The following is a 25,841-nucleotide window of genomic DNA, read 5'->3' as shown; positions in this document are numbered from 1 at the left end:
CGCCACTTTCGCTTAAAAAATTACACATGTTGCGCAAAAAAAGTATACATCAGGGCTGAAGGGGCTTATGTATGAGCCTCTTGCGCCACACTAGCATAATTTTCCCCAGCCATATTTACAAAATGGCGCAATGCATGCATTGCGCCAATTTGGAAACCCTTGTGCCACATTATGCCTGCGCCAGGCATAATGTATGCAAGGAGAGTGTTCCCCTGCTCAGAGCAAGCATTAAAATGACGCACCCATATTAACGTATGGGCCTCCCTGTGCTTTGCTGCACTAGCGTCAAAATAGCGTGAAAAATTCTGATAGTATTTTGCTAACGACCACCCTGGTGTGCTGTATTATAAATAGGGCGCAACCATGGTGGCGGTAGGGGGACACAAGAAAAGTGGCGCATTGGAACTGATGCATCACTTTCTTGTAATCTGCCCCTTAATGTCTGTGTTTTTTTTTCTTTTTTTTTTTTGCAGTTTCATATAGCGCAGACTTGACCCCAAGGTACTGGAGTGCTTTACATGCGCATCAGTTACATTACACAAGGACACATTCATTTTGGTTTTAGGCATGGGGAGTTTGAGTGATTTGCCCAGAATCACAAGATGTCTAACTGATGCTGCACCCTCTCCCCTAAGTTAAACATATAATCGAGTGATCAACTGGATAAAAAAAAACATAAAGATAGCAAATTATTTAAAAGTGCTTTGTCAGGTGGGAGGGCCAGTGGCACCATAATGGTCCATGGAAAGCAGGGGAAATGGGGCAGGGGAAACAAACCAACCATGCAGGATAGGCAAGAGAGGCTGTGTCAATATAACAGACTATTGAGGGCAGAAGGCAGTGGCAGTACAAAAGACCTGATTCAGGCAGGGGACTCCGAATGTTTTTCAGCCCAAAAGGGATTTATTTTTTCTGTTTCCTGCCTAAAATGTTTTCCTTTTCATTGTAAGTCAATTGGGAAATCAATTCCCCAGCTTTCTTTTTCAAAATCCCCCTCTTGCCAAGTTCAAAATGTTGGCAAGAATGGTACATAGGATCACAGAGGGCAGGAGGTGTTGGGTAGGGACATGGACTTGGATAAGAGATAGCAGGAGGGAGATGGGCGGGGCACCAAACTGGCCTTAAAGGGCAGATGTTAGGGATTGTAGCAGCGCAGCACAGCAGAGGATGGAAAGCAACAGGGAGAGGACAGGGCCATGCACATGGACATCATAGAGCCGAGGGGAAAGAGACCAGGGCAGCAAACTGACCATACCAGACAAACAGGAGCGATAGTTGCAGCATAACGCACCATGAAGGGCAGGAGTGAGGGGGCAGGGACACCACAACGGACCAGACAAGGCAGAAGGGAGAGGATAGGGGCGTGCACAGGGAAAACAGAGGATAGGGGGAAGGAGCAGCCATCTGACCATAGAGGGCAGTTGGGATGGGCACTGGAAGCACAACACACCCTGTAGGGCAACAGTGAGACTATAATGCCATACATGCAGACCATGGAGGGAAGGTGGGAGGGGTCAGGGGCAGCAAGCTGTCCACACTGGGCAGATGGAAGGGGCTGTGGCTGCACAGAAGACCATTCATGGCAAGCAAGAGGGGTGGTGGCAGCACAGCGGTCACAGTGGACAAGAGGGAGCGGGCAGAGGCATGCACAAAGGACCTTGGAGGACAGAAGGGAGGGGTAGGGGCTGGACATAGACAAGAGAGGACAGGTGAAGGGGCTTCACAACGGACCACGCAGGGCAGGCAGGAGGAGCAGTTGCAGCACAAAAGAACATGGAGGGCAGAAGGGAGCGGCTAGGGGCATGGAACTAGGACAGGCAGGGTAGAGGTGGCAGGGACAGGCGGCAGCTATCTTACCATGCTAGGCAGGTGGGAGGGCAGTGGCAGGTCAACAGAACACTCAGAGTAAAGAGAAGGGGCAGTGGCAGGTCTATGGAACATGGTGGGCAAAAAGGAGGGAGCAGGGGCATGCACACAGACATTGGAGGGCAAGGAAAGGAGGGTAGGAGAAGCAAGCTAAGCAGAGGGTAAGCAAGAGGGCAATGATGGGGCATAGAATTGGGCAACGGAGGGCAGGAGGAGTGGTCAGGGACATCAAGCCATATGGAAGACAGTAGCACCAGACTGGACCAGGCAGGGCAGGAGGGGGGGGGGGTGGTGCATGGACTCGGACAACAGAGGGTAGAGAGGAGGTGGATGGGGCAGCAAGCTACCTGTTTAGGGCAGACAGGAAGGGAAGTGGCAGAACAATGGCCACACAGGGCTGTAAGGAGGGAACATGGGCATGGAACTGGACAATGGATGGCAAGGAGTTGTGATGACAGGAGCAGCAAGCTTGGATGGGGGAAGCACAATGCCAAATCAGGCCAGGCCCTGCATCCAAAGCCCCCAGTGCATTGCGATGGGCATCTTACTTAACGTTAAAAAATAAAACTAGAAATTCACAGAAAAAAACAAAAGGCTACAGGGACATTATAGTTAGGAAATACGATAAAAAAAACCTTAGAGATTCACTAAAAAAACAAAGGTTACAGGGACGTTAGAGTTAGGTTCAGATCTTACACACCCAAAACCATAGAAATTCAGCTGTTACAGTTAGTAAGTTCAAGTAACTATAACTCGTGCCCTAAGGTAACTATAACTTGCGCCTTCGCCATGCACTGCTACTTACCCCACATAATACAGCACTCATGACAATGATATCATTGATATCACTGTAATATTTACAGCAAAATTATTGATCAGAAAACTGCGCATGGCATTGGGCGCGAGTCATCGTTAGTAGAGGCCACAAGTTATAGTTACATGAAATAACTAACTATAACAGCTGAATTTCTATGGTTTTGTGTGTGTAAAATCTGAACCTAACTATAACGTCCCTGCAACTTCTGCCATTTTGTAGCACTGTAACAGCTGTTCGAAATGTCATGCTTCATTTGTAATCTCAGAAAGATGAATAATTGAGTCTGCCCCATGATTAGCAACCACGTGCATGCTGCTGTATTTTTGTCATTACTACTGCCCTAAAAATAATAAAGAGTAAATTAAAATGAAGCAGAAAGCACACCATTGTTTTAACTATTAAGTTGCAGGCCTTAGTCTGTGTGATTTCAATTTGACTCATTTTGTGATAAAGGGCTTTATTTTGCAGTATTATTTTCAAGGAAGGAGTACATGATCAAAGGTCTGATCTCTGACAAATTCTAAATACTTTCTGTGGGACCCTGGTTAGACAAAGGTAATAAAAGGGCTGGTCTACGGTGTTCTAAGACACAGCAAATAGGTTGCTGATAATCTCTACAGACAAATCCTGTCGTTAAGTAGCAAAACTGCAACAAATGGTAAAGCATTGATTTGCTTGTCCGTATTGCTGGATTTAAGATGGGTCTTGCTGAAAGGATACCTCGTTTGGCCACCATGAATAGGGGTGTGTCCACCCTCCGGGGGGACAAAGGCAAAACTGTTGCCACTTCAGAAGCGGCATCTCCCAAGGCCTCCCTGCCATGCCCTATAGCTGGAGCAGGATGTCCTTCTGCACTAAATAACGAAGGGCCAGCCTACAGCCAGGTCTAGGATGGGGAAGGGCTGCCGCAGCCTCTCATGTGCTGACAACCATCATGAGCTGGCTCCATTCCTGAAAAAAGTATAGGGGAAAAACAGCCCACGGCTGGCGTCAGGCACCAGCCTGACCTCCCAAGCCGACCCCGAGTGCAGGGAGTAGTTGAAGATGGTGAATTCCACCCACAGAACAGCCACACCAGATTCTTAGGTGACAGCACTGCACATCTACAGAAATGCATGCCTTGGTGCTTGCATTGCAGAAGACTGACCGTTAGCTCCCACACTAATGGTGTCTGATTCATCCTTTTGCGTATCAGATTCAAACATTGGCACTTTAATGGATTCAGAGTTTCAAAAAGAAAACAGATTGAGAATAAACCGCTTTGGTGAAAGACAGCAAGAGAATCTTCGCACACTTTGGGCCATCAGTGTGATGGGATTCATGCCTAAAGGGAACCTGACGGCTTACTTACAAGCCCCTTGCGCCGCTGGTGCATGGCAGCGCGTTGTTCAGGCCCATATCTACAAGGCCATGCAAAGCCATTTTCATGGCCTTGTAGATATGTTGTAAGGCAACGCAGCACAAGTAGCTGTGTTGCCTTACACTACGTCAAGGGGGCGTTTAATGAGCATTGCGGTGGGTTTTCCCATGCAGCACCCATTGGTTTTGACGCATTCCCAGATTTACGAGAATCTGTAAACCTGAGAATGCAACAAAATCTTGCGCCTTCTCTTTCTCCTTGTTTTTTACGCTTTCTATGTGTGCTGCAGGATGCAGCACACATAAAAAGAGGAAAAAGCCTCCATGGATTCTTTTTGTGCAGGAAATTGTCCCTTTCTGCACAGAAACAATCCTATCTGCGACACAGACATCCTTGCACCATAGAGCAAAGGTGCCTTCATCAGCACTAGGCAGCCCATTGTGTGCCACCATAGGGGGAAAGGACAGAAATGTAGATGCAGTGCATTTCTGCCCTTTCTGTGTGGCGCAGTGCAGCAGAGCAATGTCACTCGATGGGCTGCCCTGCACCATGTGGCTTGTAAATAAACTCTTAACTGTGCAGCTGACAGCTGCAAAGGCTAAAGTAAAGACTGCTAAACTGGCATTCCTAACCAGATCTCAGACAAAGATTGACGCAGATATACTAGCAACGATACAAGCAACAGCGATACAAGCGACAGTAAATAATTAAATGTCAGCCGTCTTTCCTCTGAAATACTCCTACACCCGCAATACAGATAACACTCCTGTGGTCTCCAAACCCAAAATGGGAGATAGAATTATTTCTAAAAACACATCTTGATCAGAGCTAATCAAAGCAGACCCTGAATGTGTTGGCCTCAGCACATGCTGCAATAAATGCAACCAGAGTATTGCTACAGCAACGCTACTGGTGGGCATGTTTACTTAAAACTCCAACATTGTTTGACAATGTGATATTTGCCAATAAAGTAACGCTTCTTGTGTTAGACGACCCGAGCAGACTCCTCTCACGGTCTCCAATCTACTCTTTAGGATTTTATATTTGGACCATGACCAGCCAATAAATTCTGTTTCCGATATAAGTACATATTGGTGACGATTGATTCTTCTTCTTGATTCTTGTGGGTGTAAGCTCAGATAAATGCAAGTGTTTGAGTACTCATAAAGGCCTTGCAGTGTCTTATAGCCATGGAAGCAACCATACATTTCATTGAGACAGTGGTCTTGCATTCAGCTCGGAGGCCTACAGGGATGCTACACCCGCTATGGGAGTATGTCTTCAATTCAGCAACCCATTTCAATCGCTGAGTAATGGGTTGATTGAGTGAGCTAATGGCATGCTTAAACAAGCCTTAACTGCCACAGTATTCATTTCAAGTCTTCTGTGGTACCATCACCTGTATGAAGTTCAGAGAGCATTAAATAACTTTCCTAGAAGAATATTGGGGTGGGGTGGGGTGGGGTGATGGCACTCCATATGAAGTACTCTTCAGACTGCCCATGTATGTACCTGACCTAGATAATCCTGGGAATATGCAGAAGAAAAATAATTTGACCTGGACCAAATGAAGTATTCTGAAGCCATCACGGTGAAGAGAAAGTGTCAACAGCTGAAGACAGGTGGGTCCCTCAAATAGGTTACTATTTCAAGAAAAAAATCCATGATAAGCAAGCTTTCAAGCCATCCTACAGATAACCTGTTCCAGTTCTTGGGGTAAAAGGCAAACATACTGTAATCCTGCCTCCATTGTTTGGTTCATGCATCTGAGGCCGGAATGGGACCCCATCAGTCCTTGGCCAGTGCGTGTGTTGGGTAAAGAGTCTGGGACTGGTCAGTGAGTTGGTGCGGACCTGGGCAGTCATACACTGCGACTGCAGTGGGAGGCCTTTGGAGTCTGAACCCACGGCTACTGTCCCCACCCAAACTGAGACTCGCTGGACTTTCCCCCTTGGGGGCTATGATACACTTTTGGCCTGGGCCTGCACGTCCCAACTGCACAAGCTGCCTCTGTAGCAAGCCCCAACGGGGTGGGGAAGAGAAGAGCTGGCTTCATGCTGCACTGCCTACTGAGATTTGTGAGCCTCTTGCCCCTCCTTTGTCCATCCACCTTATTGTGTCTGCTTATTTAGGCTGCTCGTGCTTCCCCTAGGAAGTGGTCCAAGCAGGCAGAGCCAAGAGGGGCCTGGGAAATACCTCCATCTGGCCACCGGGAGCTGTTGCGGTGCATGCCTTCAACCTGAGACATAACCGGGACACTCCCCTGCATTGAATTATGCAACATCATTGACCCCATTCACTTCCTTAGATGAATGGCTGGCTATTTCAATAACTGGAAGTAGGGTTGACACTCTCGGCTACCCAGGCTGCCATTGACAACAAAGGAAAAGTGGTCTGAGAGAGAACAGGCTCTCTGCGACTCAGTGCTCTGGATAAGATAGACTGGGTAACCCCCACTGATCTACCCGGCGCCATGGGAAAAGACAAAGGCTCTGTGACACAAGCCCAGACCAAGATGGAAAGTTCACCCATGCCCCCTCGGGCAACTGGGCCACAGAGCACGACTCCCCAGACCCCAAGAACTGTGAAACATGCTGACTTGCAAATCATACTACAAACCATTCAAGCATCCCGCAAAGCTGTTGAAACTAAAATCGGCAAAATTAGGGTGGATGTCTCACTTCTGTTTCAAGACCTCCACAAAATTGCCAATAGTCACTGTAGAAAAAAACAGAATCTTCATTGTGGCGAACTAAATCACTTCCCTCAGGAACAAAGTGACAAAATTCATTTTGCAAACCTCGTCTCTCAAACATCAAGACAAAGACGCAGAATAAATGGTGCAACGCAATAGCCTAAGATTTGTTTGATTCCCTGAGGTTATCGAAGCACCAGCTCCAACATATACTGCAAATGTGGCCATTGATGTGAGTGCCAGAAGATAGCCTCACACAGCTGTTTGTTATTGAATGAGCACACAGATCCCTGGCCCAGCGGCTGCTCACCAGGTGCCCCCATCCTATGATTGCACTAATTCTTAATTATTGAGACAGGGATGATATCTTTTGAGAAACCCACAAAAGGGACCCACTAATGCACCAGGTAACCCACATTATGAAATTCCCAGATTATACCTGAGAGATCCAAAGGAAGCGGCGATCCTTTGCCAAAGTTAAACAGAAACTCAGAGTCATGATTCAGGTATGGCAGGGTCTTTCTTGCTGGCTTTACAAGGAGTTCCAGCGAGGTTGCCATACTGATGCACAAACTCTTCCCTTTCTCTGTTGTTAACAGTCACTGACCCTCTGGGCAGATACATTGGAGTAGAGGGTCTACTGGAAGGGAAACACTACAACATTCTAAGTGTCTATGTTCCTCTCTACCTAATGGCTCAAATCCAAGTAACTCTCACTGAAACACTCACAAATGTGCCCCCTGGCATGATCATCATATGGGGGGATTTTAATGCCATGTTTAACTCTGACAGAGACACCTCCAGCACCCCACCAGCAAATAAACTGGCGAAGGCCAGGCAACTGTAGAACTGGACAGACTCATTGGGACTTGTTGATATATGGTGGATTTGGCACCCCAAAAACAGACTATACACTCATTTCTCAGCAGCGTATGGCACACAGTCGTAAATCGACTCTCTCCTGGTCCCGTCAAATGTCCTGCACATCAACAGAGTGGTTCCTCCAGGATGACCAATGCATAGCTCTCCTGACTGCCGAGTTACAGGCCTACTGAGACCCTAACACAGGAATGTGGCCTCCATGAGCACATTGTGATCATCTGTGGAGTAGGCAAAAGTTACGTATGTCGGAAAGAGAGGGCCCGCCTGCAGGAAGTGACAGACTCGGAGACCTGTGTCCTCTCACTGGAATGTAAAATCTCTGAAAACTCCACGAGTTTTCAGAGATTCAGAGACACCACAGCGAAAACGTGATGGCGCTAAAGTCGCTCTCGGGCAAACAGCTATGAAGGGGGCCCGCCAGTGTTAGAGAGCTTTCACTCTCAAAATATATGAACAGGGGGACAAAACTGGCAAGCTGCTCTACTGGCTTGCCACCAGGGACGCAGCTATAAGAATAATCCATGAAATACTTGACAAGACAGGATCCATCAGATGCAAGTTATGCAATATTGCAATGGTATTCGCAGAATATTATCTAAGCTTTATGCATACTGTCCCTGACCACTTCGCGAGTAGCAACACCCAATTTTGACAGATGTACCACTCTCAAGTATATTGCTGTGAGATTGGGCTGCCCTGGACGAACCCATTTCAGTAGAAATCCAAGAGGCAATATCAGGACTGAAAACCGGAAAAACACCTGGACTTGATAGCTATCCCCTATAAAACTACTGAAAATTTTGGGAGATCCTCTCCCCCCAACCTCCTCGACCTGTATCTGGAGACTGCCCAAAAAGGTCACTATCTTCCTCCCCCAAACATGACTTAGCCACCATAGTGGTTCACACCAAGGCCGGTCAACCTCCACACCATTGCAGCTCATAGATGTCTAGCTCTCTCACCAACGAGGATATCAAGATCTTTGTTAAGATCCTCGCTACTAGGCTGACAAGTGTCCTTCCCACTCTGGTACAACCCTACCAATGCAGGTTTTTACCCAATTGGAGTACTCGTCATTTTATCTGGCAACTACATGAAGTGCTATCCCAGATACACTAGTTGACTTTGAGAAGGCCTTTGGCTCTGTGGACTGGGGCTTCCTGAGAGCTGTCCTTGTGAAAATGGCCTTTGGTCCAAGCATTCACAGATATATTGATCTGCTTTACTCACACCCAGTTATGGTCGTGAACTTTGATGGGCGAACATACGGTTCAACATTTACTAAAAGTAGGATAGGATGGTTCTAACAAGTGTAAAGGGGATGTTTACATGTAAATGTTTGCAAAACTAATAAAATGTGTATATAAACAAAAAAAAACACTTTGCATCTTATCTTGTACAGTAGGCCCTCCTGAACATCAAGCAGGATTCAGAGTATAACACCTCATATTCTCTCTACTCTGAATGAAATACCTCTGCAAGAGTACAATAACATCACCTGCTTGAGTATCCAGCTGGGGGATACTTGAGCCTACTTTGCATCATCATTTACACCAAAGAGGGGATTCTATAGGTCATCTATAGTGTATAGTGTGTAGGGAGCAGTGAAAGTCGTTTTGACCAAGAAACAATAATCAATTCAAATCAATAAACAATAATAATTTCAAAACCTAGCAAGCTATTTCCAACCAAACTTAATCAGAAACAACAACGCTTTCTCGTAAAAAACAAAATCATCAGAATAGTGGATGAAGGCTTTAATAAAACAGTCTTATTCTTTATCAATACCTGTAAAGTCTTTAAAGCAATAGCAAAGGTAACAGCAGTGGAGAGCAGTTTGCAAAGCAGTATTTGAAAGATCAATACCACTTGCATAAACAAACACAATTAAAAATATAATTGTAGAAGATTTGTTTTTATATTTATATATATATATATATATTTATATTTTCGAAAGACTTTTTTTATCCAAATAAAAGGAAATATATTGCACTCTCTCTGATTTCCATATCTAAGTCGTCATGATAAAATGCATTTTTGTATGAACTAACAGAAAGCCAGAGTCCCGTTAGAATACTACCCATCCAAGCACACACGTCACCTCATGCCTTTATGTATCTCCTCAGCCTGAGATTTTTGATTTGTTGAAGCAAGCACTACACAAGAACTGATCTGCAGTGCTAACAACCTTAAGGGGGGAGTTGGCACTCTCACCCTCTTTAGATTAGGACTAACCTGAATAATAAATACATCAAACTATTGAGGTCTTGCGAGATCTAATGCACCCAGAGCGACATATATGCTTGCGTCGGCTCTCTTTGTCCATTTTAGGGTGCTTGTGCGGTTATGCTTGAGAACAATGCTGCTAAATGCTCAAACACAAACTTTCAGGGGGCGGGTGCAACAGTCTGTCGCCCCCTATTTCCTTGTGAGGCTGAAGCTGCATAAGCAGATAAGGTCAAGCAGAAACGTTTACAAGGAACTTCCAGGGCATGAAGTAGCATCATGTTAGGTTAATCTGCAGTTCATGTTACTCCTTCCGTTTTCCGTTTTCCGTTCCTAGAGTTTTGGTTCTTAGTTTTTTGTTTTTTTGCTGACGGCATTAGCTTGCCTTTTGTTGCTATTTGTCTTTTCTTCACTGTGTTTGGTGGGTGCAGCGCCTCAAGAATTGTCCACGACCTGATGTGGCAGCGTCACCGAGGAGCCGTTAATGAACGAGCCTTGCTTGTCCCGCCCTTTCATGAAGAAGGTGAGCAGCTCTCCCTTTCCCTTAACGTAAATGGGTCCGCGACGCACGAAGCGGAAACCGTACTCCTTCAGGATATCACGAGTTTCCTCCACGACCTGGTAGAAAAGCAACAGAGAACAGTCAACAATGTAGACACTGTAGCGAAGATTGAAGGTAGACTTGACAACCCAAGCAATGACAGCCTTCCTAATTTAACTGCCAAGTGAATCTAACAAGAGATCTAAAATAAAAAGAGCTAAATTGGATAAAATATTATCTTCTGCTAGGGAATTTGGTAAAATCAGCGAAAAATGTGCACATGGAAATACAACTGAGTGTTTCACTTCTTTCATGAACTCTAGTGAAACGCCATGGGGATAGTCGTATTATACTGCATCTGTCCTGGGTGGGAGGGCCTTACCAGTCCTCTCCCTGGATCTCCCCCTCACTTCGGCGGTCAGTGGGAAGGCTTGCGAGTGCACCATTTGGAAATCAGACCAGAATAAAACAAATAAAAAACCTGAACTTACTTTGGGTAGTTTTTCCACTTACGTTTGCCAATACTGTAGTATCAAAATGCCAGACAATGATGTTGTATCACAATGATGTGATCGAAACATTGACCTCAAAAAACTGAATCCACAAAATGTACCACAACTGAATTATCAAGGTAGGTACAGAGTGAAAGTAAATCTGTACTCCCTTATAAAACTTACCTTAACTATATAGTGGTAGTCTTGTTGTGGATGGGATATTTTGGGTGATACAGACAACACCAGGTACATAAGCAGAAGTGCAGAATCATAAAGGTGGTCTGGTGTCACCTCTTTTTAATGAAAGGTGTGTATGCTCTCTATACTTTCATTTTATATTATACTGGAACCCTTGGATGAATCCAAAAATCCATTAGGCAAAATAAAAACAAAAACAATGGTTTCAATCATAAAGGTAGGGAACATAACATCCTGATGTTATTAGTGTGTTACAGACCTGCAATCATCTATACAGAATCGGAGGATAAACCAAGGTCTTGAACATTTGCAAATTCTGGTGGAAAGGTGTCAGAAGCTCCATTTAACTTTACGTAAAGCCTGTATAAATTATAACAATATATATATATGGAAAATGTCACTTACCCAGTGTACATCTGTTCGTGGCATGAGACGCTGCAGATTCACATGCTGTGCATTATCCTGCCATCTAGTGTTGGGCTCGGAGTGTTACAAGTTGTTTTTCTTCGAAGAAGTCTTTTCGAGTCACGAGATTGAGGGACTCCTCCCCTTTCGGCTCCATTGCGCATGGGCGTCGACTCCATCTTAGATTGTTTTCCCCGCAGAGGGTGAGGTAGGTGTATATAGTAATAGTGCCCATGCAATGGAGTAAGTATGTATGTACATAAAGTGTGTAAAAGTGATACATATATTTACAAATTTACAAATGTACAAGTTTATTATTTTCAACTTATAACGGCTACAGGCTCCCGGGGAGGTGGGAGGGCGCATGTGAATCTGCAGCGTCTCATGCCACGAACAGATGTACACTGGGTAAGTGACATTTTCCGTTCGATGGCATGTGTAGCCCGAATGGTAACACTTTGAATTGGTAATGTACTCCTTGGATTACAAACCTTAAGGGCCATATTTATACTTTTCGACGCACAACGCAGTTGTGCGTCGAAAAAGTTAACGCCGGCTAACGCCATTCTGAAGCGCCATGCGGGCGCCGTATTTATACAATGACGTTAGCCGGCGTTTGCCGGCGGCGCTGCCTGGTGTGCGTGAAAAAAAATGACGTACACCAGGCAGCGCCGGCGTAGGGGAATATGGAGCTTGGGCACCAAAAAATGGGGCAAGTCAGGCTGAGGCAAAATTATCGCCTCAACCCGATTTGCGCCATTTATTTCGACTTTCAACCGCCATTGAAATGACTCCTGTCTTAGCAAAGACAGGAGTCCTGCCCCCTTGCCCAATGGCCATGCCCAGGGGACTTCTGTCCCCTGGGCATGGTCATTAGGCATAGTGGCATGCAGGGGGGCACAAATCAGGCCCCCCTATGCCACAAAAAAAAATAAAAAAATGACTTACCTGAACTTACCTTATGTTCCCTGGGATGGGTCTCTTCATCCTTAGGCGTCCTCCTGGGGTGGGCAAGGGTGACAGGGGGGGTCCCTGGGGGCATGGGAGGGCACCTCTGGGCTCCTTCCGAGCCCACAGGTCCCTTAACGCCTGCCCTGACCAGGCGCTAAAAAACAACGCAAAAGCGGCTGGACGTCATTTTTTTTGACCCGCCCACTCCCGGGCGTGATTTTTGCCCGGGAGTGTAAATACGGCGCACATGCCTCGGAGTCAATTTTTTAGACGGGAACGCCTACCTTGCATATCATTAACGCAAAGTAGGTGTCCACGCTAAAAAGTGACGCAAACTCCATGGACTTTGGCGCTAGACGCGTCTAACGCCAGAGTATAAATATGGAGTTAGTTTTGCGTCGAGTAAAACGACGCAAATCCGGCGCAAACGGAGTATAAATATGCCCCTAAGTATTTCCTGTGTGAAGGATGTATGGGTATATGGAAGTAAGCTTCCTTGAGGTCTAATGTTGACATGTAGTCTTGTTGTTTGAGCAAGGGAATCACGTCTTGAAGTGTCACCATGTGAAAGTGATCTGATTTGATGTAAAGATTTAGGGGGTCATTCTGAGTTTGGCGGGCGGCGGTTGCCGCCCGCCAAACTACCCCCGTCGAAAGACCGCTCCGCGGTCAAAAGACCGCGGGGGCCATTTCGACTTTCCCGCTGGGCCGGCGGGCGACCGCCAAAAGGGCGCCCGCCGGCCCAGCGGGAAAGGCCCTGCAACATAGAAGCCGGCTCCGAATGGAGCCGGCGGTGTTGCAGGGGTGCGACGGGTGCAGTTGCACCCGTCGCGATTTTCACTGTCTGCAAAGTAGACAGTGAAAATCCTGCTGGGGCCCTGTTAGGGGGCCCCTGCACTGCCCATGCCATTGGCATGGGCAGTGCAGGGGCCCCCAGTGGCCCCACGACACCCGTTCCCGCCATCCTGTTTCTGGCGGTGAAAACCGCCAGAAACAGGCTGGCGGGAAGGGGGTCAGAATCCCCATGGCGGCGCTGCAAGCAGCGCCGCCATGGAGGATTCCCCCAGCCGGGGGAAATCCGGCGGAAAACCGCCGGACCCAGCTGGGCGACCGCGGCTTCACAGCCGCGGTCGGAATACAAAATGAAGCACCGCCAGCCTGTTGGCGGTGCTTCAGCCGGCTTCCAGAATGAGGCCCTTAGTGTTCTGAGATCTAAGATGGGTCTCAGTGTTTTGTCCTTTTTTGGTATTAGAAAATACAAGGAATAAACACCTGTTCCTTTCTGATGGTTGGGTACTAGTTCGATTGCCTCTTTCTGTAACAACGCTTGGACTTCTAGTTGTAATAGATCCAAGTGCTGTTTGGACATGTTTTGTGCTTTTGGAGGCACATTTGGTGGTGATTGTATGAATTCTATGCAATAACCATGTTGGATAATGGCTAGGACCCACGAGTCCGTAGTTATGTCTTCCCAATTTTTGTAATAATCTGCGAGTCTTCCCCCCACTGGTGTTATGTGTTGGGGATTTGTGACATTGAAGTCACTGTTTAGTTTATGGGGTTTTTGGGCTTTGGAATTTCCCTCTTGTTTTAGGGAACTGTCCACCTCTATATTGTCCCCGAAAGCCTCCTCTTTGGTATTGGCCCTGGTATGTGGGTCTGGCTTGTGAGGTTGAAGGTTCTGTGCTTTGGGTTCGAAACCCCCCTCTAAAGTGTGGCTTCCTAAAGGTGCCTCTGCTCTGTGGGGAGTAGAGCGCGCCCATGGCTTTGGCCGTGTCCGTGTCTTTCTTTAGCTTTTCTATAGCTGTATCCACCTCCGGCCCAAACAACTGTTGTCCATTAAAAGGCATATTAAGCACAGCCTGCTGGATCTCTGGCTTAAATCCGGAGGTGCGTAGCCATGCGTGTCTCCGAATAGTGACCGCCGTGTTTACTGTTCTGGCGGCTGTGTCCGCTGCGTCCATAGCCGATCGTATCTGGTTGTTGGAGATACTTTTGCCCTCCTCCACCACTTGTTGTGCACGCTTTTGAAACTCTTTGGGAAGATGTTCAATGAAATGCTGCATTTCGCCCCAATGAGCCCTGTCATATCTTGCCAATAAAGCCTGTGAATTGGCAATGTGCCATTGATTGGCTGCCTGTGCTGCAACCCTTTTCCCTGCTGAATCAAACTTTCGACTTTCTTTGTCGGTGGTGGTGCATCCCCAGAAGTCTGTGAGTTTGCCCTTTTCCGGGCTGCGTCTACTACCACTGAGTCAGGTGTTAGTTGTTGCGTGATGTACACAGGGTCCGTAGGGGGAGGTTTGTACTTCTTCTCCACCCTAGGTGTAATGGCTCTGCCTTTGACGGGGTCTTGAAACACCAGTTTTGCGTGTTTTAACATGCCTGGTAAAATCGGCAGACTCTGGTATTGGCTATGTGTTGATAACAGTGTATTGAAAAAAAAGTAATCCTCAATAGGTTCTGCATGTAGTGCTACATTGTGAAAAGTAGCTGCTCTGGACACCACCTGCATGTAAGCAGTACTGTCTTCTGGTGGTGATGGTCTTGCCGGGTAGCAATCAGGACTATTGTCAGATACTGGTGCATTGTATAGATCCCATACATCTGGGTTATCCTGGCTCATCCCTCTGTGCGTTGGTGATTGCATCATTGGGGGTGTTGCAATTGGTGACAGTTGCGGTGAGTGCTGTGGCGAAAAACGTGGTGGAGTTTTTTCTTTAGCCATTTTTGCTTTTGGCTGTTTTTCTGTTTCTTGGAAAGCAAGTTTCCGTTTCATTTTAATAGGGGGAAGAGTTCTTATTTTCCCTGTGTCCTTCTGAATATGGAGCCTTCTTTGTGTATAGTCTGGCTCTCCCATCTCTAATTCTTGTCCAAATTTATGGCCTTGTAGTTGTGATGAAAGGCCTTGTTCTTCGGAATAGGAGCTCTGTTTCGGCTCCGAGGATGGGTGTTTCGGCACCAAAACTTTTTCTGCAGTCTTTTTCGGCTCCGAAGCTACCTTTTTCGGTTTCGGGGTGCCGATGTCTCAGTGCCGAGTTTGGTCGGAGTCAGTATCTCGGTGCCGAGTATGCTCTGTGCCGGTATCTCGACCGGAGTCGGATGTCTTCGACACGTGTGTGCCCTTTTTTGGTGCCGATGGTTGGTCACCGTGCTTACGGGTTAAGCTATGGCCTGCCGGCGGTGGCGTCCCCTGGGCTTTCATTATCTTTGTGTGAGTTTTGGCCGGGGCAGGTTTACTCACGGTTTGTTGCCTCGCCGGCTGCTCACTTTCGGACTTGTCCGAGTCCGAATCAGGAATGGCGAAAGTCTCCTCTTCTTCGACGTCGTGGTGTCCTGCCGGCGTCAACGCCATTTGAAGCCTTCGAGCTCTCCGGTCCCGTAGCGTTTTCTTCGACCGAAATGGCCAACAGGCCTCGCAGGTATCCTCCTTGTGTTCGGGGGACAAACACAAATTACAGACCAAATGCTGGTCTGTATAAGGATACTTATTGTGGCATTCGGGGCAGAAGCGGAATGGGGTCCGTTCCATGAGCCTTGAAGACGCACGCGGTTGGGCCGATCTGCTATTACTAACCCGATACCGAACGCAAACAATACTGTCAAATTTTCCGAGGTTTAACTAACTTTCCAAACCGAAACACGGAGCGAAGAGGAACACGTCCGAACCCGATGGCGGAAAGAAAACAATCTAAGATGGAGTCGACGCCCATGCGCTATGGAGCCGAAAGGGGAGGAGTCTCTCGATCTCGTGACTCGAAAAGACTTCTTCGAAGAAAAACAACTTGTAACACTCCGAGCCCAACACTAGATGGCAGGATAATGCACAGCATGTGTATCTGCAGCTACACATGCCATCGAACATATATATATATATGTCTGTGTGTGTTTTGATCTCATCCTTGAAGATTGTGAAAAGACATATTAAATTGTGATATAAAGCCAGCCCTTCCTTTACCTCCTCAAACAAAAAAATAATGCAAACAGCACAACAGTAGTGACATCTTCTCTTGCAACAGGTATTACGAAAACATTCAATTTAATTAACCATGATGGATCAGCAGCACTCAGAGAGATTTTCTATTGTCATTCTTGGCTGGTTCTATAACATGAGACAACTCTGTCAACTCTGCGGACTTTATTTCTGTCAACTAAATGGCAAAAAATATGGCAGACTTAGGAAACATGGTATAGGATAAGACTGCAGCAAGGTTTAACTGGCTAAGCAACCTTAACAGGTTAGAAATAAGATGGAATTCAATATGGAATTCATATATTAATTAAGGAACTTTCAGTCAAATGCCATCGGAGCCGAAAGGAACGCCCAGTAGTCAAAGTCAGGAATATGGAAAGAGGAACTGTTCTTTTAAGAAGGCAGGCCTGTTTGAGAAGATAATTAAAACATTTGTTGTACGATTTTAATCTAATATTTCCATGTGAATACAAAATACTGGTTTATTCAGCCTCAGAGGTAATGTTAAAGGCAGGCATTAACTTTGTAGAAACTATAGGCAGGTAAAATGCAAAAGACAGTATCTGCTCTGGAAGTGTGATCTGCAAGCTCCCTTTTGGCAACATGTTTTGTCAGTATGTGCAGGATCTCCTATGTACCAGTGGCAGCAGCAGATACAAGCATTTGGAAAAAGTCCTCACTTTATAAACAATTGTTCATTCTTAAGTGTGGTTGGTGCCAGGAACCTGATGTTCAGGAATAAGAAAGCCGAGTCTAAAGTGAATATTGAGCTACGGGTGGAGGATAAGAGTAAACAATCAGCAATTGAAGAGATACCCCTTACAGAAGGACTGGGCATGTTCACCTCCGAATAGGAAAACTCAGTCCTATTTTCGGTATGACCAACATAGACGCAAATAAACCTCATTGAAGTTAATTATATGTAAATTCGCCTCTTGCATATTCATTGTGGTTATCTGGAAATCTTGACTTTAGTATTCAGTGGGTTTACAGACTCAGCCCTGCTGTAAAGTCATAGACAGTTCACAAATATAAGATTTGAGTACTTTTTCAGCAGCCTATTGTGAATTATGGAGGTTAATGTGTATCTGTATCAACTGTGTGTTTGTTGAAGAGTTTCAGGTGATTGAGAAGTATTCTCAAGTTAATTTAGGAAGGCTACCAATCTATAGCATGGTCCTAGTAAGTGTCTGTTTAGGCTAGGTTTTGATTCGCCAGGAAAATGTAAACATCTGGTTCTTTGAGTCTTATTTATTACAAAATTAGAATGTTGGCGCTCCACTGAATACAGTAGATAACCAAAAGCCCATTAATGCCTGGTCCAATTCCTCTGCTCCAGCAATCCTGTTTACCCCTGTTCGGTTTAGAACATTCTATCCTCAGTGGCTGGAATGTGGTCAGTGTGCTAGCCCTTGTACCTCAGGTTTTAACAAGTTCGGTAAAGAGCCTCTCCCTTGTTATAAGTCCAAGTCAAACTTATAGAGGGAGGGCCTTTAACAACCAGTAAAGCCCTAGGCAGCAGGGTGTGAAGCTATAGAATAGTATTAAAATCTGAATTCTAGTAATGAGCTACATTCTAACTCGCTCAGTTCATAAGTATGATTCACTGTTTTGCAGCCTTTTCAATAGAGGGCATCTCAGTGCTGTCAGTAGTAGTCGCGGCTTGCTGCGCTTTGAGGGGGCGGGGCAGCGCGCGCGGGGGAGGGCACAAAAACATTACATTCAGACAAATAATTTGAAAAATAAAAACCTAACTGCACGCCACCGCTCCTCCATCTCCTCAACAGGCACAGGCTCCCAGCCTACCCTGCGGCCAACCCTGACTCTGCTCAGGGCAGCGTTAGGATTGGCTGAGAGCGGCCAGCCAGGGCGCTCCCAGGCAGACTGGAAGCCTGTGCCTGCTCTCTCCAGCCCGGCAACACAGTGCCAGGTTGGAGAGAGCACAGTGCGCATGTGTGTTCGGCTGGCCCGAGACAGCCGGCCAAACACACATGCGCACTGAGGGGAGTGCACAGTGCACTCCCCTCATCCCTGTCATCCCACAAGGCCCTGCCCCTTTAACAACAAAAGGATAATAAACATAGTTTATTATCCTTTCGTTGTAAAAGGTTTGCAGCTGCTGCTGCTCGTGGAGGGGGCAACGCTCCTCCGCCATAGTGGAGCAGCCGACGCTGGTCAGTAGCCCTGAGCCAATGTGTACAGAATGGCAATAATCTTCAGCCCTGCCCTGCATCCATCTGGGCACTGGGCCAGCTACGTTAAGAATGGATAACAGTAAAAAAGCACTAAGAAGACATTTATAGGCAATGTGCAGAAATATTCTGACCAGATACTGTGTGCATTAGTGTGGCACCATACATTATTTGCAAGGAAGAAAAAGAGGGAAACACCAGAAGTGTGCCTATTAAGGTGAAACTTAATCACTGGTTCTTTGCTTACTTTAGTTACTATTTTTTGGTTGGAAGTACTATGAATCTAGTATGTAGTATCTTAACAAGCTGTTTAAAAACATGAACAAAGACGTCTCCAGAGTGGTTGTGAGAAACACAAAGACAGTTGTATAAGACAAATGTTCCACAGCAGAAAGATATGATATAGGACCCTATTTCACAGAAGCCTTTTGCACATGGTTTGTTGCAAAAAACACTTTTTTGAAAGCCAGATGTGAAATGCACATGTCGTACCTGTATATTGCCCATGACTCCTGTTGATTCCATTCTGCTCGCCACGTTCACGGAGTTTCCCCAAATGTCATAATGCGGTTTGCGGGCGCCTATAACGCCAGCCAATACTGGCCCTTTGTTCAAACCTGGAAATGAAAGAGGAGAGGAGTTCGAGTTTGTTCCCATTTTAACAATAGTAATATTTTGCTGTCACCTGTCAACCAAGCAGTGGGTTTCCCAAACCCCCTTTGTCAGCTGCTGTGCTGCTAGTTGTGTGCTTTGTTCACCAGTAGAGGCTCTGGGAATTAAATTCCTAATCAGCAGAGGAATTTTCAAGCTGCTGAGTTACTTTTCATTACTTTCAGTCACTTACTCAATGGAGCATTTTCCGTCTCTTTGGTCAGGAGATTTGGAACACATGCCTGCTGATGTACTTGGCACACTCATACAGGCGTGCACCATTCCACACCGTCCATGCCAGTGCTTGTATGCTGGATGACCAGCCATGCCTCATTAGGCTCATGGAGGACTTATAAACTAATGGCAAACCCTACTGTCTTACCTGCCATCCCGCTTTTGTTGTCCCTCACTCACTGTTTCCCCATGTATGTGGTCTCTTGATCACTGCACTACCCTCGATCGGCTTCATTTCTGTCCTCGATGTGCCCCTCACTACACCTGCTTGTGACACTCTGCCTCTTAGTCCAGGCCAGTCACACTTCTCTTCTGGTACCCTATCTTGAACTGCCATGTTACACTTAGGCCCGTATTTATACTCTGTTTGCGCCGAATTAGCGTCGTTTTTTTCGACGCAAATTCAGCGCAAAACTAACGCCATATTTATACTTTGGCGTTAGACGCGTCTAGCGCCAAAGTATGGGCAAATAGCGTCATTTTTTGGCGTGAACGCCTTCCTTGCGTTAATGAGATGCAAGGAAGGCGTTCCCGTCTAAAAAAATGACGGCGACGCAAATGCGTCGTATTTATACTCCCGGGCAAAAATCACGCCCGGGAGTTGGCGGGTCAAAAAACCCTGCATTTGCGCCACTATTTAACGCCTGGGTCAGGGTAGGCGTTAAGGGGCCTGTGGGCTCAAAATGAGCCCACAGGTGCCCTCCCCTGCCCCCAGGGACCCCCCCTGCCACCCCTGCCCACCCCAGGAGGACACCCAAGGATGGAGGGACCCACCCCAGGGACATTCAGGTAAGTTCAGGTAAGTATTATTTTTTATATTTTTAATTTTTTTTGGTGGCATAGGGGGGCCTTATTTGTGCCCCCCTACATGCCACTATGCCCAATGACCATGCCCAGGGGACATAAGTCCCCTGGGCATGGCCATTGGGCAAGGGGGCATGACTCCTGTCTTTACTAAGACAGGAGTCATTTAAATGGCGTCTGGGCGTCGAAAAGAATGGCGCAAATCGGGCTGAGGCGATTTTTTTGCCTCAACCTGACTTGCCCCATTTTAAGACGCCCTAACGCCATTTTCCCCCTACGCCGGCGCTGCCTGGTCTACGTGGTTTTTTTCCACGCACACCAGGCAGCGCCGGTCTGCTAGCGCCGGCTAACGCCATTCCATAAATACGGCGCCCGCATGGCGCTTCAGAATGGCGTTAGACGGCGCTAAATTTTTTGACGCTAAACTGCGTTAGCGCAGTTTAGCGTCAAAAAGTATAAATATGGGCCTTAATGTGGAGACAACATTCTCTCCATATAACTTCTATGCAGCTGCCAATAACCACTCTCTGCCCCAACATTGTATAAGGTGTATCCTGCTCAAGGGCACACACTTCTGAAATTAACCTGAAAAGATTTTCGGAGAAGCTTCTCATTTTGAGTTTATCATTCAATTCTGGTGCTGTCATAAAAGTGCTACATGACCTACCATTGGTCCCCTCAAATCCCACACCCCTGCTTGCCTCAGTTAGTTCATTGTTGCCTCTCCTGCATCTTTAGAAAACATGATAATCTATTTAATCTGGGAAATGGCTAGTACCAGGCTTTCTCTTCCACCGCCATCATCAGTGAAAGGGTGGAACAAAGTCTCAAAACCAAGAACTTGGGCTCAATGCAGAATCAGGATGTCCATACAGTGGGCAAACAAGGGTACCACAGAGTCAACAAAGTGCTCAGTTTGTGAGTAAACACCCAGCACCAAGCTTCTCTCAAAAGCTAATGAATCTAAATAATAAAATCTTGCTCATTTAAAATAACTGCATTTAACACCTAATTCATATAACATAACTTTACTTACTAACCGTACAAGAATCACACCTTTCTACACAACCAGAACAGGCATCCTGATTTTACTCACTGAAGGCATCTGAGAATCTTGCTCTGCATGGCTGCTTTTAATCACTGCTGGAGAAGTTCTTAATGAGAGCTCAGCCAATCAGCTACCCATTGTTGGCGTGGTAGTGTAATTTGTGCTCCAGTTATCTAGTGATTGTGCGTCTACTATCACTTATATTCCAGTCGCGTACGCACAGTGAGTGCAGTGCTTCTTGAGCTCCCAACATCTAGCTATTGTGAGTGCAGTATGACATCATCCACTTATCAAGGTACAGAGTTACTTATACTTCAGTCATCAAACCCATTGTGACTGCACTGTTTCATGTGTGTCAATGGTCTACCCAGTGTGAATGCAAAATTAACTTGTCCTCCCATTATCTATGCACTGTAAGTGAAGTTTTAATTATACTGCAATAATTTACCAAATGCGGGTGTAATATCTGCGCTGTTATTATTTTTTCCTTGTGAGCAGAGTATGACTTCTATTGATCTCCTGCAGCACAAAATGTTTGCAGGGCATACAGTGCTAGTCCAAGCCTTTTCACTACATTGGTGAGTGGCTATCCACCCCACCATCAGAGCTTCACTCATAAGGCCATCGAAGGTGCTCTTATCTATTCCGGTACATGGAAGATCGAGTCTGGCAGTTCAAGCTAGACTATTCCATTGGAGCAGAGTCAGCACTGATTTGCATACAGCTAGGTCCAAACTGAGGTGGCATGGTTTGCAAAATAGTAATGGATTGAGATATGGCCTGAGTAGTTACCACTGACTGATACTAATATAAGCATTCCACCCATCATTTTTTCGTATATCTTAATGTGTTGCCGTAAATTGGATGGTTATGTCCAGACATGGGTCCTGCGCACACTGTCTCTGGAACCAAGCCTTTACCTGAACATTGAGAGACTGTAAGACATGCCTTCATCACCAGCAGACTGGACTACGGCAACGCACTCTACTCCGGAATCAACAAAAAACTCACCCGCAAATTGCAAAACCTCCAGAACGCCACCGCCAGACTACCTAGGCCCCTGACCTACCTCGACACTGCCACATCTCGCAACACCTACGTACACTGCACTAGCTCCCCATAGAGAAAATAATCACTTTCAAGAACCGCACCCGCACACACAAAGCCCTCCATAACACGGGTCCAGCCTACCTGAACTAGCGTCTCAACTTCCACGTACCCCACAGGGCTCTACCCTCAGCCCAGCTCTGTCTCGCAGAAGTACCCTGCATCAGGAAAACCAGAACAGGAGGAAGCTCCTTCTCCTAACTCGCAGCCACCGCCTGGAATGCCCTACCCATCCACATCAGCCAAACCACCTCCCTCCTCGGCTTCACGAAGGAACTGAAGGCATGGCTTTTTTAAACCACCTCACCGGTATATGCTACACCCCCCACAAGTGCCTTGAGACCCTAACAACGGGTGAGTAGCTGCGCTTTACAAGCACTGATTGATTGGTTGCTGGGTTGCTTGTGTTCCGGTTCAGGGAGGACCTAGCCTGACAGTTTGGGCTAGACTTTTCTCAGTGGAGCAGGGTCAAGAGTGATATGCATAAAAGTGGGTCCAAACTGAGATGGCGTGGTGGGCAAAATAACTTTGGACTGGGATGCGGCCTGAGTTATTACCAGTGGCTGAGATTAATTCGAGCATTCCACCCATCACTGTTTTGTATACTTTTTTGTATACCTTACCTATTCTGAGCATGAAGTTGTTGAATGACTGGTAATTGATGTTCATTAAGGTCACTTTCATAGACAAGGCGAAGTCGGCGAGATCCGCTAAGTGCTGCCAGCGCTCTTTATCAGAAACTTCTTCTTTCTGAAAGAAAAAGTAAAAGATTCTTCTGGTATCAAGTTCTCGAAATGGGCTGCTTGACCTCTTGTGATCCGAATGCTACACCCAGGGCAAAAAAGAATGTTATCACTAATTGGTCTATAACAAAACTGTAATTATGCAGTTACGTTCTCTGTCCGAATAAATACATAAGAATTAGGCTCAAAAGAACGCATGTTCGGGCAACTCCTGCCAAAGAACCTACAGTTGATGCTGCACACAGGTGTCAATTTAAAAAAAAACATCTTTTAATTAGTCAACTTGCAACAACTATTGCTCTAAGGTGTCAATTTTTAATAACTACTGGACCATTGGACCTCTGTTGGAGATAGTTGAAAGCAGCTTCAAAACTCACAATTCATAAATTAAGTTAGAGATTTCTAAGATTTGGTTTTAGAAACATGTTTCCTCTTTTATATAGGCAACTAACAGATTCTAGCAAAAAGGACATTAAATGGGGACACACAACAAATCCCTACCACCAAAAATAAAAACAATGTCCATATTTAGATATAGACAATTGGCAGAAAGAAATCATATCAGAAGACTGGGTCAATGCAAAAAACCTGATTGGACTCTTCTCCTAATAATCTGTGTTTTGTAAAGTCCCCTTTTTGGATGGTCACCCCTCACTTTTTGCTAATTCGTGTTGTTGCTTTTGAACAGGTAGTGTACTGAGGCCTGCTAAACAGACCTCAGTACCAGTGCTCTTTCCCTTAAATTGTACTGAGATGTCTGCAAACCCAATTGGCAAGGACTTTACCACCCCTTAAGGCTCCAGTTGTACCCAGGGCCACCAGGGCTGCAGCACTGATTGTGCCAATCTGTGTGACCCAAGTAAAAGCAAAGCCTGCAGAGCTGCATGTCAGCCTGCAAGAGCAGCTTGCATGCTTGGGTTCAACTCTGCCCACACCAAGTGCAGTCAGAGTCCATGCACTGCCATAGCACAGGTCAGCCACCCCTAAGGCAGGCCTCCTATAGCCCAGGAGACAGAGTGCATGTTTTATAAGTGTGGACATATATGCATGAGAACATATGGCCCTGTGGCAGCATTTAAAATTAAGGCTACCCCAAGTGACCGGCGGTCCATAGGGTGTCCAGGGTTAGCTGGCATGTACCCTGGTGGCATTCTTAGAGGATACCCACCAAGATACCAGCTTTCCCCTTCCTTGGCAGGCTCTCCTGAGCCATTTGGTGCCAAGACAAGTCTGCCCTCCTGCTGGTTGTGCTGACTTCCCCCAGGATGGAGACAAAGGACCTGGGCAGGAGGGAGGTCACACCTCCTCCCTCTGACGAAGGCTACTGTTTACAGTAATCAAGGCAGTGAGCCCCAAAGGCTTCACTCCCCTTGATGTGTAATCTCTTGTCCCGGACTCAAGGACAAAGCCCTTCCCGCCTGGACCAAGCTGGCAAGCGGGAAAATTAGCTATTTTGGAGACGGACAACCCCACAGACTAGCCACACCTTTAAGGTGGGCTAGGAAGTCTGTACAACTGAAGAAGTGCTCTGCCATGTTGGCAAACCTTAGGAATAGTAGCTTCTAGGTAGAAAAGAGACACACAGCCACAGGAAGTCGTCACTTCAGGGGCAGGCTAGCCGCAGGGACCAGTAGCCCATTGGCCACTGTCCCCCACACCCTTAACGCCCCTAAACCAGGATTTAAGGGGCTCTCCTGGCACCAGAACCTCAGTTCTGACTTGGAAATCTGGAAGAGGCACAAAGAAGACACCGTCATCGAAAACAGGACTTCAGACTCTGCCGCAGCACAAAGAGAGGACCCTTAAGTGCCCTCAGAAGACCATATACTGGAACTGTGTGATTGACGTGTGCCCTATAATTATAAATGGTTATTTTCTTTACTCAGGACAATTTCTCAAGGCTAAAAACATAGGGAAAGATGATCTTAGAGTATACCTGTACCCCAACATCTCAGGTTAACATGTTTCAGCCAATTCCTATTGCCACAGAGGGTCGTTTTAGCTTGCTTCAGGACAGAGTTTTTATCCCTGAATGTTTTGTGATTGTCTAACATTACTTGTGTGCATTAATCAGCTGAGACATTCTCACATGCTCCATCTCATGCATACCAATACCAACCGTAACCTGGGGAATTCCCTATTTTTCATATTGCTCGTATGTGTCTATTGCTCTATAGGGTCTCCATGGTAAGTGGACCCTGTAGTCACACATTCTTCAAGGGTTCACGCCCACCACTCTACCTACTTGTATCCTCTGAGCCCTGTATGTTTTTTATGTCCTTTTATAAAATGTACGAGATTTCTGGACTTGTCACGCTACTACTAATGTCTTCTGGAAAGTAGGTTCTGAGAAATTTGAATGTAGGAGTTCCCTCTTTTTGTGATAAAGGTAGTTAATTTTGGGAATCTGAGGGTTATCTCTTGATGTTGCTTCTCACTCCCTCCTTTGATGTACAAAAAAAATATACCCTTCAGATTCTCCATATTTTTTCTTATTTGACCAAGATTGCAAGGTATCTTTGACTCCAGTTCATGTTCCAAATACAAGTTACAGCAGGAATATCTAAGCAGAGCCTGGATTAAGGCAACAGTGACACTTGTTCTTAGCTCCAAGAGACAACTCAATGTTTAGTATCTGCTATAGAAACGTTTGT

The 25,841-nt window shown here is 46.2% G+C and overlaps 1 protein-coding gene across 1 annotated transcript in view; it reads right to left on the bottom strand.

Annotated features, from left to right (window-relative positions):
* Nucleotides 1–10,142: 10,142 nt before the first annotated feature.
* The window catches only part of ADCY3 (adenylate cyclase 3), a 343,040-nt gene continuing 327,341 nt past the window's right edge, over nt 10,143–25,841 (bottom strand). Inside the window, exons 18-20 of the mRNA XM_069233756.1 lie at nt 23,068–23,194; nt 19,093–19,217; nt 10,143–10,464 (exon numbers count right to left, since the gene is read on the bottom strand). Coding sequence (XP_069089857.1) covers nt 10,282–10,464; nt 19,093–19,217; nt 23,068–23,194 — 435 coding nt within the window. The 3' untranslated portion in view covers nt 10,143–10,281. The remainder of the gene's footprint in view (nt 10,465–19,092; nt 19,218–23,067; nt 23,195–25,841) is intronic.

Source organism: Pleurodeles waltl, chromosome 5 (genome assembly GCF_031143425.1).
Source record: "Pleurodeles waltl isolate 20211129_DDA chromosome 5, aPleWal1.hap1.20221129, whole genome shotgun sequence".
Taxonomy (NCBI): domain Eukaryota; kingdom Metazoa; phylum Chordata; class Amphibia; order Caudata; family Salamandridae; genus Pleurodeles; species Pleurodeles waltl.
This window is presented reverse-complemented; position numbering and strand designations above follow the sequence as displayed.